The 13,944-nt window shown below is 43.8% G+C and overlaps 1 protein-coding gene across 3 annotated transcripts; it reads left to right on the top strand.

The window, feature by feature from the left end:
• The first annotated feature begins 1,974 nt into the window (after positions 1 to 1,974).
• On the top strand, positions 1,975 to 11,151 carry LOC115179656 (protein FAM163A-like). Of its 3 annotated transcripts, none has more exons than XM_029741309.1 (6): positions 1,975 to 2,351; positions 3,006 to 3,070; positions 7,265 to 7,285; positions 8,846 to 8,966; positions 9,131 to 9,316; positions 9,437 to 11,151. In XM_029741309.1, the coding sequence occupies exons 4-6, from the start codon at positions 8,874 to 8,876 to the stop codon at positions 9,710 to 9,712; spliced, it is 555 nt and encodes a 184-aa protein (XP_029597169.1). In that variant the 5' UTR covers positions 1,975 to 2,351; positions 3,006 to 3,070; positions 7,265 to 7,285; positions 8,846 to 8,873; the 3' UTR covers positions 9,713 to 11,151. The 3 variants fall into 3 exon arrangements, with proteins under 3 accessions (XP_029597169.1, XP_029597167.1, XP_029597166.1); XM_029741307.1 differs by lacking the exon at positions 1,975 to 2,351 and adding an exon at positions 2,484 to 2,596; XM_029741306.1 differs by lacking the exons at positions 1,975 to 2,351; positions 3,006 to 3,070 and adding an exon at positions 6,948 to 7,038.
• Positions 11,152 to 13,944: the final 2,793 nt, after the last annotated feature.

Here is a 13,944-nt window from a genome sequence, read left to right as displayed (position 1 = left end):
AAAACGAAAAGTAGATCGATGATGCCTTGAAGACCGCCGAACGCCGCCCGAACTTCGGCGGAAGTCGTGACAATTTCATAAGTGTCAAAGGCTTTTATTAACAATTACATGAAGTTGCCTTAGAGTCAATATTTGCAGTGTTGACCCTTCTTTTTCAAGACCTCTGCAATCTGCCCTGGCATGCTGTCAATTAAGTTCTGGGCCACATCCTGACTAATGACAGCCCATTCTTGCATAATCAATGCTTGGAGTTTGTCAGAATTTGTGGGGTTTTGTTTGTCCACCCGCCTCTTGAGGATTGACCACAAGTTCTCAATGGGATTAAGGTCTGGGGAGTTTCCTGGCCATGGACCCAAAATATTGATGTTTTGTTCCCCGAGCCACTTAGTTATCACTTTTGCCTTATGGCAAGGTGCTCCATCATGCTGGAAAAGGCATTGTTCGTCACCAAACTGTTCCTGGATGGTTGGGAGAAGTTGCTCTCGGAGGATGTGTTGGTACCATTCTTTATTCATGTCTGTGTTCTTAGGCAAAATTGTGAGTGAGCCCACTCCCTTGGCTGAGAAGCAACCCCACACATGAATGGTCTCAGGATGCTTTACTGCTGGCATGACACAGGACTGATGGTAGCGCTCACCTTTTCTTCTCCGCACAAGCTTTTTTTCCGGATGCCTCAAACAATCGGAAAGGGGATTCATCAGAGAAAATGACTTTACCCCAGTCCTCAGCAGTCCAATCCCTGTACCTTTTGCAGAATATCAGTCTGTCAGTAACCATGGTTGACAGGAAGAGGAAGAACAATGATTCCAAGCACCACCCTCCTTTTGAAGCTTCCAGTCTGTTATTCGAACTCAATCAGCATGACAGAGTGATCTCCAGCCTTGTCCTCGTCAGCACTCACACCTGTGTTAATGAGAGAATCACTGACATGATGTCAGCTGGTCCTTTTGTGGCAGGGCTGAAATGCAGTGGAAATGTTTTTCGGGGATTCAGTTAATTTGCATGGCAAAGAGGGACTTTGCAATTAATTGCAATTCATCTGATCACTCTTCATAACATTCTGGAGTATATGCAAATTGCCATCATACAAACTAAGGCAGCAGACTTTGAAAATTAATATTTGTGTCATTCTCAAAACTTTTGGCCACTCCTAAGTGGACCATAAGGTTAAAAACCAAACCAAATTAAGAAAACTAAACTAAAAAACAAAAAAATTAAATGTAAATAAAAAACAAAGTAACTCCGCCAGAGTGTCTCTTTTGGGTCACTTTTGCCGGTCCCAAGCCCGGATAAAGGAGGAGGGTTGGAATTGTGACATAAAAAAAACAAGAATCGACAGAAGAAAGTTCATTTGTAATTCTAAACATATTTAGGGTGTTTTTTACTCAATTTTTGTCTCTCCCACGACGTTATTCCTCTCCTACAGCGTCCATCACAATTACATGCACATGGCCAATTATGCAAATTAGGTGATGGCGTCATGTAGCGACTTTTAGGACAGCCAATAGCTACTTTCCTTACTGAGGAGTTGGCAACACTGTGACCTCCGCTGCCTAATAAAGTCAAAACAAATGCAAGTTGAAGCTGCTATTTTACCCTTTGCACTGACTGTCTAAAATCACGTAACACAAAAAGCATAGATAGGCCTACTACTGTTGGTCTACCTCCCCAGCCCAGGCAAGCATTTGGGATTTTTTTTCTCCCCAACGTTCTGAGGGACATTGCCCACATTTCTGTGGATAAGGTCTAGGACTAGAGAACTCGTGCACGCAGTTAGACATTTCGAATTGAAAGTTATCGTTGACTGTCTTTCTAACACTTTAATAACATACCTTACTAACCTAATATGTTTGGGTCGTGGGTGCCAATGGATGGTAGTCCAACAGACGTTTTCTTAATATTTACTTTTCAGGTCAGTGACGTAAGCCTTGTTTATGATTGAACGTTTTCCATAGCCGGCTTTAACCCCCCATCCTCTGGTGTAGGATAGATGTGCTTGTCCCTGGAAGCTGATCTGAGGCCAGTTTGAAGTTAGAATGAGCGGTTTAAAGTTAAAATGAGAGGTTTGGTAATCTGATCCTACATCAGCAGAATCCACCCAGGGCGCTGTTAGATACCCATACAAGTAACATATCGCATATCGCAGGCTGTTGCGTTTTGTCGGAGGGAGTAGCACTACGCGTAACAGTATCCATTCTCCCCAGTCCCCCAGTCTCAGCGGTGTGATGGATAAAGCCTCGCCGACCACACACAATCTCTGCCCGTATCGATGTCGCTGTGCCCCTACGGACACCATCTGGGACATGCCATGAGATGTCAGCTGGGTTATTTCTCACGCCGTCTCAGTACAGGTGAGAGTGTGGAAACAAGGGACAACGGAAAAGTAGGATAACATGAGAGTTCGGTTATAGCGCGGATTGACTACAAGCTGCTGGAGAGAACAGGGCAAAGGATTTGTGCTGTCGAAGTAAAGCATCGGGCAACGGTGTAATACAGTAGGCTAGTTAGTGCACCATTGACCATCACACCGAAAGTGTTTTAGTGAATATCCCAATCACAGGTTTGTGAAATACCAGGATACGGGCTTATCTGACAGGTACGGTTTTTTAAATACAATAATTGGTCCTGTGTTTCCCGCGGTGTGTGATTACACTATTAATATCACTATTACTAGTTGCTATAACGCCTTTCCTATGTCACTGTAGCCGATGTTATGTTTAACAATACCCTGGCATCAAAAGTGCTATCAGTTTAAAGGTAGTGTAGATCTATTTCCAGGGAACTATTACATCTACATAATGGCATTGTGCGTGGGGTACAATTCATGTTATAGGAAGGGAAGAACGCACAGAAACACTGTTTTGCCTTAATTGAAAGGCAAAGTTGCAAGACTGTTGAAGACCAGTAAGTTAGTGTTCCAGCATGTTTGTGCTCATGTCTCAACCATTGTGACAGTGTTTACATTGACCTGTGCTGTGCTGATGATGTCATGTCTCTCTTCCCAGGGGACTGTTAGGTGCTGTCCACTCCTGACCTACAGGATGCATCCTCCTGGTGCTGATTTACACAGGTGAGATCTCTCTCTCTCTGTGTGTGTGTGTGTGTGTGTGTGTGTGTGTGTGCGTGCGTGCGTGCGTGCGTGCGTGCGTGCGTGCGTGCGTGCGTGCGTGCGTGCGTGCGTGCGTCCGTGTGTGTAATGTTGAAAACAGTTCAAAATCAGTGTATACACTTCCAGTGACTTTCAGGTGCAGGTTTCAAAAACAAAAGTCATGAATAGATACCCTAGTGTTGAATAGATACCCTAGTGTTGAGTAGATACCCTAGTGTTGAGTAGATACCCTAGTGTTGAGTAGATACCCAGTGTTGAGTAGATACCCTAGTGTTGAGTAGATACCCTAGTGTTGAGTAGATACCCTAGTGTTGAATAGATACCCTAGTGTTGAGTAGATACCCAGTGTTGAGTAGATACCCTAGTGTTGAGTAGATACCCTAGTGTTGAGTAGATACCCTAGTGTTGAGTAGATACCCAGTGTTGAGTAGATACCCAGTGTTGAGTAGATACCCTAGTGTTGAGTAGATACCCTAGTGTTGAGTAGATACCCTAGTGTTGAGTAGATACCCTAGTGTTGAATAGATACCCCAGTGTTGAGTAGATACCCCAGTGTTGAGTAGATACCCCAGTGTTGAATAGATACCCCAGTGTTGAATAGATACCCCAGTGTTGAGTAGATACCCCAGTGTTGAATAGATACCCCAGTGTTGAGTAGATACCCCAGTGTTGAGTAGATACCCCAGTGTTGAATAGATACCCCAGTGTTGAATAGATACCCCAGTGTTGAGTAGATACCCCAGTGTTGAGTAGATACCCCAGTGTTGAATAGATACCCCAGTGTTGAGTAGATACCCCAGTGTTGAGTAGATACCCCAGTGTTGAGTAGATACCCCAGTGTTGAATAGATACCCCGTGTTGAATAGATACCCCAGTGTTGAATAGATACCCCGTGTTGAATAGATACCCCAGTGTTGAATAGATACCCAGTGTTGAATAGATACCCCAGTGTTGAGTAGATACCCCAGTGTTGAGTAGATACCCAGTGTTGAATAGATACCCCAGTGTTGAGTAGATACCCCAGTGTTGAGTAGATACCCCAGTGTTGAATAGATACCCCAGTGTTGAATAGATACCCAGTGTTGAATAGATACCCAGTGTTGAGTAGATACCCCAGTGTTGAATAGATACCCGGTGTTGAGTAGATACCCGGTGTTGAATAGATACCCGGTGTTGAATAGATACCCGGTGTTGAATAGATACCCCAGTGTTGAATAGATACCCAGTGTTGAATAGATACCCAGTGTTGAGTAGATACCCCAGTGTTGAGTAGATACCCCAGTGTTGAGTAGATACCCCAGTGTTGAATAGATACCCCAGTGTTGAATAGATACCCCAGTGTTGAATAGATACCCAGTGTTGAATAGATCGACTTCTGTTCAGTGCAACTTTTCAACCCAAAGATCTCCGTCAGGTAGACAACATAAACAGTAGAACACCATGACTCTGCAACGGATGTTTTTGGATTATGACTAGTTAAGATGTACTGAGATAGTTCAGGTATTTCTCAGTTGTATTCATATCACTAAATTGTTGCATATAGCACCTTTAATGCAATAAAGTATAAACTCCAAACACTGGGACATATAGTTACAGTCTATTGGCAGCCACAGAAGACCAGGTATGACTGAATTCCCTGTAGACTTTTCTCTCTCCACTCCTCCTCCTCTTCTGCCATTGTTCATTTTTGCAAGTGGTGTGGCTGTCCTAGACACACACACACACACGCACACGCGCACACAGAGAGATTAGGAATGAGTGTGTATCTCTATTTACACGGAGAGAAGAGTGCTTTCAGAAGAGGTGAGAAGAGAGGGAGAGAGCAGAGAGGAGAGGGAGAGTCTCGCCTTGACTACCTGGCTAAATTGTCCCCTGATGGAAAAATATTGTTGCAGGAAAGATTTTTGAATAATTGAACGTCCAGGGCTTTAAAATTGTAGGCTCACCGAGATTTCTTCCTGTGAAAAGTTAGAAGCCACACACACACACACACACACACACACACACACACACACACACACACACACACACACACTACAACGAAATATTAATATCATTATATTTAAAAGAAGATATATTGAGGATCTACTACGATATTGCAAGTCTCTTCTCCTCTTTTCTCCTCTCTTCTCTTCTCGTCTCTTCTCTCTTCTCCTCTCTTCTCATATCTTCTCCTCTATTCTCCTATCTTCTCTTCTCTCTGCTCCTCTCTTCACTTCTCCTCTCTTCACTTCTCCCCTTCTCTCTTCACTTCTCCCCTTCTCTCTTCACTTCTCCTCTCCTCACTTCTCCTCTCTTCACTTCTCCTCTCCTCACTTCTCCTCTCTTCACTTCTCCTCTCTTCACTTCTCCTCTCCTCACTTCTCCTCTCCCATCTTCTCCTCTCTTCACTTCTCCTCTCCTCACTTCTCCTCTCTTCACTTCTCCTCTCTTCACTTCTCCTCTCTTCACTTCTCCTCTCTTCACTTCTCCTCTCTTCACTTCTCCTCTCTTCACTTCTCCCCTTCTCTCTTCACTTCTCCTCTCCTCACTTCTCCTCTCTTCACTTCTTCTCTCTTCACTTCTCCCCTTCTCTCTTCACTTCTCCTCTCCTCACTTCTCCTCTCTTCACTTCTCCTCTCTTCACTTCTCCTCTCTTCACTTCTCCTCTCTTCACTTCTCCCCTTCTCTCTTCACTTCTCCCCTTCTCTCTTCACTTCTCCTCTCCTCACTTCTCCTCTCTTCACTTCTCCTCTCTTCACTTCTCCCCTTCTCTCTTCACTTCTCCCCTTCTCTCTTCACTTCTCCTCTCCTCACTTCTCCTCTCTTCACTTCTCCTCTCTTCACTTCTCCCCTTCTCTCTTCACTTCTCCCCTTCTCTCTTCACTTCTCCCCTTCTCTCTTCACTTCTCCTCTCCTCACTTCTCCTCTCTTCACTTCTCTTCACTTCTCCCCTTCTCTCTTCACTTCTCCCCTTCTCTCTTCACTTCTCCCCTTCTCTCTTCACTTCTCCTCTCCTCTCTGCTCCTCTCTTCACTTCTCCTCTCTTCACTTCTCCCCTTCTCTCTTCACTTCTCCTCTCCTCACTTCTCCTCTCTTCACTTCTCCTCTCTTCACTCCTCCTCTCCTCTCTTCACTCCTCCTCTCCTCTCTTCACTCCTCCTCTCCTCTCCTCTCCTCTCCTCTCCTCTCCTCTCCTCTCCTGAATTCTCTGTAGACTATTTTACTTAGGTAATATAGTGTCTCCATTGTCTCTCTCTTTCCTCCTGGTTAATAGTTAATGGAGTTTTTGGCAGATCACTCCTGGGACCACCGGTTCCTTTTAGGTCATACACTACAGGAGTGTGTGTGTGTCTTCAATCCCATAGCATTTTCTGACACAGTGTGTGCTGTGATGGTCAGAAAAGATAGAGGGGTGAATCTTCAACCCTATGTTTTATTCCAGGCTTAACTCTCTGCCTCTTCCTTTCCTCTCTCGCCATTGTAAACAGCCCCTGTTATGTGATGAACTGCTTGGACATGGTCCATAGAGAGAGAAGGAGGTGAGGAGAAGAGGAGGAGTAGAGAGAGGTAGAAGGTTGGGAGAAGGAGAGAGAGAGAGGGGGGAAGAGAGAAAGGCAGAGAGCGAGAGATGGACATTTCACATTGCTTTTAACGGCATCAACCTGCCCATGCTGTATATAATTTAGAGCAGTGGTGACATAGAGGAGGAGCTGTCTGATGGACACAGATTCACGCACCACACAGATTTGTGGAATGCCCCTTTCTCTCTCTCTCTCTCTCACCTGCTGATAGGAGACCGATAAAGATATAATGGATGAAGAGATCCATGTTTTATCTTCTAACTAATCTTTCTGCGGGAGATCCAACCAGAAGAGGTTTTGAGGCCTCGCAGGACCCTCCGCCCCCTTCTCTGCCTCCTCCCCCTCTACCTCTACCTGCCTCCTGATGTGAGTTCTGGGCCTGTATCCACAAAAAAGCGTCTTGGAGGAGTGCTGATCTAGGATCAGTTTAACATTTTATTTCGTGATGAATAAGATTGTATGGACAGATCCTAGATCAGCTATCCTATCCTGAGGCACATGGTAGACACGGGCCCTGGCCTTAGTTCATTTAGATCATGGTTCTATCCCAACCAAACTAATTTAGGTCCTTTGATTGTCTTTGTCCTTGCAGGTATAGAACCCATTGCTGAACGTAAGTATTACACTCCTTGAATGTGCTGTCAAGTTATAGTTAGGAACATAGAGTATAACCTCTTACATCTAGACGTTCCGCTAGCGGAACACCTGCTCCAATAGCCAATGATGGGCGTGGCGCGAATTACAAATTCCTCAAAAATACAAAAACTTCAATTTTTCAAACATATCACTATTTTACACCATTTTAAAGACAAGACTCTCCTTTATCTAACCACACTGTCCAATTTCAAAAAGGCTTTACAACGAAAGCAAAACATTAGATTATGTCAGCAGAGTACCCAGCCAGAAATAATCAGACACCCATTTTTCAAGGTAGCATATAATGTCACATAAATCCAAACCACAGCTAAATGCAGCACTAACCTTTGATGATCTTCATCAGATGACAACCCTAGGACATTATGTTATACAATACATGCATGTTTTGTTCAATCAAGTTCATATTTATATCAAAAACCAGCTTTTTACATTAGCATGTGACGTTCAGAATTAGCATACCCCCCGCAAACTTCCGGTGAATTTACTAAATTACTCACGATAAACGTTCACAAAAAACATAACAATTATTTTAAGAATTATAGATACAGAACTCCTCTATGCACTCGCTATGTCCGATTTTAACAGCTTTTCGGTGAAAGCACATTTTGCAATATTCTAAGTAGATAGCTCGGCATCACAGTGAGTTTAGCACTCACCAAAGTCAGATTTACTATAAGAAAAATGTTATTACCTTTGCTGTTCTACATCAGAATGCACTCCCAGGACTTCTACTTCAATAACAAATGTTGGTTTGGTCCCAAATAATCCATAGTTATATCCAAACAGCGGCGTTTTGTTCGTGCGTTCAAGACACTATCCGAAAGGGTAAATAAGGGTTACGCGCCCGACGCGTTTCGTGACAAAAAATTCTAAATATTCCATTAGCGTACTTCGAAGCATGTCAACCGCTGTTTAAAATAAATTTTATGCCATTTTTCTCGTAAAAAAGCGTTAATATTCCGACCGGGAAAGCGTGTTTACGTTCAAAGAGAGAGAAAGTAAAAGCATGGGATCCCCTTGTGCACAAGCCTCAGTCTGATGGCCCTCTGATCGACCACCATCCAAACGCGCTAAAGTTTTTCAGCCAGCGGCTGGAATTACATCATTCAGCTTTTTCCCGGGTTCTGAGAGCCTATGGGAGCCGTAGGAAGTGTCACGTTACAGCAAAGATCCTAAATTTTCTTTAAACAGAGCCAAGAAGCTCAAGGAATGGTCAGAGAGGGTACTTCCTGTTTGGAATCTTCTCAGGTTTTTGCCTGCCATATGAGTTCTGTTATACTCACAGACACCATTCAAACAGTTTTAGAAACTTTAGGGTGTTTTCTATCCAAAGCCAATAATTATATGCATATTCTAGTTTCTGGGCAGGAGTAATAATCAGATTAAATCGGGTACGTTTTTTATCCGGCCGTGAAAATACTGCCCCCTAGCCATAACAGGATAACTACCTACTATAGTTCCCCCTTTTCTCTCTCTCTCTCTCTCTCTCTCTCTCTCACCCTCTCTCTTTCTCCAGGGTTTGATGGAGAGTTCTAACCAGTTTAATGTCAGCAGGAACAGTAGTAATAAGTGGAGGACTTCTCGCCACAGTCATCCTGCTCTGTATTGTAGCAGTGCTGTGCTACTGCAGGCTCCAGGTAACCTGTGTGTGTGTGTGTGTGTGTGTGTGTGTGTGTGTGTGTGTGTGTGTGTGTGTGTGTGTGTGCGTGCGAGTGCGTGCGCCCGTGTATGTTTTATCTGCACAGTCTTTCATGAACAATAACTGATTGCAACAAAACCTCCCCCCCTTCACTAATTCCAGTACTACTGCTGTAAGAGAAATGAGTCGGAGGTGGACTTGGCTTCCCTGGCTGGAGGAGGTGACGGAACGGGAGGAGGAGAAGGGGATGCTCAAGGGGATGTTCAGGCTCACTTTGCCTGCAATGCGTGCAGCGCCCCTGGGATGGACAGCCTGGCTGTCACCCCTCTCTGCCTGGAGCCCCTGGAGGTTAGAGTACAGCACTAACACAAAACCCTAGACCTAAACCTAGAGCTACAGTAGGCAGTTGATCCATACATAGAATTCGAATGACTCATTCTATTTCTATGGTGATTGTGTGTGTTTCAGGTGGGCCCTCCCCCCAGCTACTGCCCCAACTGCTCCCCCTTCTGGCTACGCCCGGGACTTAGTGACGAGCTGCACAACGGAACCGAGCGGCTGGGATTCCATACGTATCACTATGACAACCCCGGAGAGTGTCAATCACTGCCCCTGTCAGACACGCTACAGGCCCCCTTCTTTTTGACCCAGCCCTGCCAATCCCCTTTGAGCTACTATAGCCCCGTTGACACCTACCCTAACACACCCTGCAGTAACAGACGCCCCTACAGCACACCGGTTTGACGCACATGGACACACACACACACACTGACGTCACACACGTACTCATACAAACACTCCTTCTCCCAGGGGAAAGAGATCCAGAGTATCACCCATCCAGGGGAGAGAGCCACACACTGAACCCACAGACGGAGCCTCCTGATCGGGACAGAACCACATACGGACCCTTGTCTGGTGCAGCGGTGTGGAGGTCTGGTCATCTGGTAACCCATACAGTGGAGGAGATGCTGGGTTTGACTATGGGAGATTACTACAGATGATGGGAGAAGATAGACTGAAACAGCAACACACTGGTGTTTCTCTCTCTCTCCTCTGCCTGAAACCTGATCATGTGAACGAGGTGACTGATATGAGAGCTATATGTGTTTTCATTGTAGGTTTGCTTTACTTCTGGAGTCTCTAATTACATTACATTCAATGACTAAAGCTCAAAGATGTTCTTTTCTTTCAGAGTATAAAGGAGCAGTATGTCCCTTGTTGACCTCTCTGACCCTTAGGAAAAAAAACACATGTCAAATTTGCAGTTTTGCATGTGATTTAAAAAAGAAATATTGTAAGGGGATATCCGGATGCATTATATATAATCCTGGCTAAAACAATACAAACACACAAACATTTTCGCCAACGAGGGCATCTGTTTGTCCAATTCTATGATGTTTCACTTAGCCCTTACCCTTCAGTCCTTCAAAACAGAGATGCTGTACACTTACTAAAAGATGTTGATCATGACACTGTTGATAATTTAGACTAGTATTGATAAAAGAGATTTTACTGTTTTCACACAATGCACTTTCCACTTTTCTCATAGGGTGCGTCCCAAATTGCATTGTATTCCCTATATAGTGCACTACTTTTGACCATGACCCATATGGGTCTGGTCAAAAGTAGTGCGCTATCTAGGGAATAGGATGCCATTTTCGACAAAGCCATAGTCTTCACATCTTAGCCTTCCTCACTTCTCATCCTTTTGTGATTCTTTGTTAGAGAGTTGATGGGAAAATGGACATCGATCTGTTCACGTGTTGATTTACTGGAAAAGACCACTCAAAGTTGATGTTCACTGCTATGTAGTCACACTCACACAAAGACACTGCTGCCTGGAGTCTGGCAATGAAGATAACTTTAATATTGAATTCACTAATTCTATAATATATATATTTTTTCTATTAAAGGTGGACTCTGAAAACTGACATCATCATACACAGAAGGGCAACTTCCTGCTTACAGACAATTTTCATTGTTCATTGACACATGCCCATATTGGGAAGAGCCAGTGACAGATTTGAATTTTGTTGTTGATGATGTCTCTAAACAGGAAGTTGACCCGCGGTGTACGATGATGTCATGTAGCTGAGTCTCCCTTTAAAACGAACTCTCTGAAGATTAATTCCACGTTTAACACACAATTTTCCTTTTTGAAGATAAATTAATATGTATATCTGCCTGGACTCGTCTGTGTTTCTTCACCAACAATGAATCAAATAATATATACCATTTAGCAGACACTTTTATCCAAAGCGACTTCCAGTCGTGGGTGCATTCATTTCTGGTTTTATTACGTATGGGTAGTCCCAGGAATCAAACCAACTCCTCTGTCGTTGCAAGGACCATGCTCTACCAACTGAGCACCGCAAATTAAAAGCACACTCAGAAATTTGACGAATACATTTAAATAAGCAATAACACAATGTCAATCTAGATGCTAGTGTTATGATGCTAGTGTCTAGATGCTAGTGTTATGATGCTAGTGTCTAGATGCTAGTGTCTAGATGCTAGTGTTATGATGCTAGTGTCTAGATGCTAGTGTTATGATGCTAGTGTTATGATGCTAGTGTCTAGATGCTAGTGTCTAGATGCTAGTGTTATGATGCTAGTGTCTAGATGCTAGTGTTATGATGCTAGTGTCTAGATGCTAGTGTCTAGATGCTAGTGTTATGATGCTAGTGTCTAGATGCTAGTGTTATGAGGCTAGTGTCTAGATGCTAGTGTTATGATGCTAGTGTCTAGATGCTAGTGTTATGATGCTAGTGTCGAGATGCTAGTGTTATGATGCTAGTGTTATGATGCTAGTGTTATGATGCTAGTGTCTAGATGCTAGTGTCTAGATGCTAGTGTTATGATGCTAGTGTCTAGATGCTAGTGTTATGATGCTAGTGTCGAGATGCTAGTGTCTAGATGCTAGTGTCGAGATGCTAGTGTCTAGATGCTAGTGTCTAGATGCTAGCGTTATGATGCTAGTGTCTAGATGCTAGTGTTATGATGCTAGGGTTATGATGCTAGTGTCTAGATGCTAGTGTTATGATGCTAGTGTCTAGATGCTAGTGTCGAGATGCTAGTGTTATGATGCTAGTGTTATGATGCTAGGTTTATGATGCTAGGGTTATGATGCTAGTGTCTAGATGCTAGTGTCTAGATGCTAGTGTTATGATGCTAGTGTCTAGATGCTAGTGTCTAGATGCTAGTGTTATGATGCTAGTGTCTAGATGCTAGTGTTATGATGCTAGGGTTATGATGCTAGTGTCTAGATGCTAGTGTTATGATGATAGTGTTATGATGCTAGTGTCTAGATGCTAGTGTCTAGATGCTTTGACGCAACCTGGTTGTCCTGTGGGCCTTGTTTAAAAGTAGTTGTATGGAGTCGTGTCCGTGGATCACCTGTCTCACTCGGTTGTTGGCAGATGGAATAACATAGACAGCACTGCAACTTGGAGTCAGATGAGGCCGTTTTAAAACAGTAATATTAGAACAAATAGTAGGAATAAAGGACCATAAATGGTCACATATAAGTAAAGACAGTTTCATATGTTTGTCTTTTACATTTTTTTATGTCACCTTACATTACTTAGCAGACACTCTTATCCAGAGCGACTTACAGTAGTGAATGCATACATTTCATACATTTTGTCCCCGTACTGGTCCCCCATGGGAATTGAACCCACAACCCTGGCGTTGTAAACACCATGCTCTACCAACTGAGCCACACGGGACCATTTAACCAGGTAGACCAGTTGAGAACAAGTTCTCATTTACCACTGCGACCTGGCCAAGCTAAAGCAAAGCAGTGCAACACAAACAACAACACAGAGTTACACATGGAATAAACAAACGTACAGTCAATAACACAATAGAAAAAAAAGAAAGTCTATATACAGTGTGTGCAAATGGCATGAGGTGGTAAGGCAATAAATAGGCCATAGTAGCAAAGTAATTACAATTTAGCAGATTAACACTGGTGTGATAGATGAGTAGATGATGATGATCAGATGATGGTGTGTAAGTAGTGATACTGGTGTGCAAAAGAGCAGCAAAGTAAATAAAAACAATATGGAGATGACATAGGTAGATTGGGTGGGCTATTTACAGATAGACTATGTACAGCTGCAGCGATCGGTTAGCTGCTCAGATAGCTGATGTTTAAAGTTAGTAATGTAAGTCTCCAGCTTCAGTGATTTTTGCAATTCGTTCCAGTCACTGGCAGCGGAGAACTGGAAGGAAAGGCGGCCAAAGGAGGTGTTGGCTTTGGGGATGACCAGTGAGATACACCTGCTGGAGCGCGTGCTACAGGTGGGTGTTGTTATCGTGACCAGTGAGCTGAGATAAGGCGGAGCTTTACCTAGCATAGACTTATAGATGACCTGGAGCCAGTGGGTCTGGCGACGAATATGTAGCGAGGGCCAGCCCGACTAGAGCATACAGGTCGCAGTGGTGCGTGGTATAAGGGGCTTTGGTAACAAAACGGATGGCACTGTGATAGACTACATCCAATTTGCTGAGTAGAGTATTGGAAGCTATTTTGTAGATGACATCGCCAAAGTCGAGGATAGGTAGGATAGTCAGTTTTACGAGGGTAAGTTTGGCGGCGTATGTGAAGGAGGCTTTGTTGCGAAATAGAAAGTCGATTCTAGATTTGATTTTGGATTGGAGATGTTTGATATGAGTCTGGAAGGAGAGTTTACAGTCTAGCCAGACACCGAGGTATTTGTAGTTGTCCACGTATTCTAGGTCAGAACCGTCCAGAGTAGTGATGCTAGTCGGGCGGGCGGGTGCGGGCAGTGAACGGTTGAAAAGCATGCATTTAGTTTTGCTAGCGTTTAAGAGCAGTTGGAGGCGACAGAAGGAGTGTTGTATGGCATTGAAGCTCGTTTGGAGGTTAGTTAACACAGTGTCCAAAGAAGGGCCAGATGTATACAGAATGGTGTCGTCTGCATAGAAGTTGAACAGAGAATCTCCCGCAG

Source organism: Salmo trutta, chromosome 39 (assembly GCF_901001165.1).
Source record: "Salmo trutta chromosome 39, fSalTru1.1, whole genome shotgun sequence".
Taxonomy (NCBI): Eukaryota; Metazoa; Chordata; class Actinopteri; order Salmoniformes; family Salmonidae; genus Salmo; species Salmo trutta.
Note: the sequence above shows the minus strand (reverse complement) of the source record. Positions and strands in the feature narration are given on the sequence as shown.

What these genes read in the sequence shown, in the direction of transcription:
- LOC115179656 (XM_029741309.1), top strand. Translation starts at nt 8,874, where the DNA reads ATGTCAGCAGGAACAGTAGTAATAAGTGGAGGACTTCTCGCCACAGTC. An exon ending in TGTGCTACTGCAGGCTCCAG is followed by an intron (nt 8,967 to 9,130) that starts GTAACCTGTGTG and finishes CACTAATTCCAG; the next exon opens with TACTACTGCTGTAAGAGAAA. An exon ending in TCTGCCTGGAGCCCCTGGAG is followed by an intron (nt 9,317 to 9,436) that starts GTTAGAGTACAG and finishes TGTGTGTTTCAG; the next exon opens with GTGGGCCCTCCCCCCAGCTA.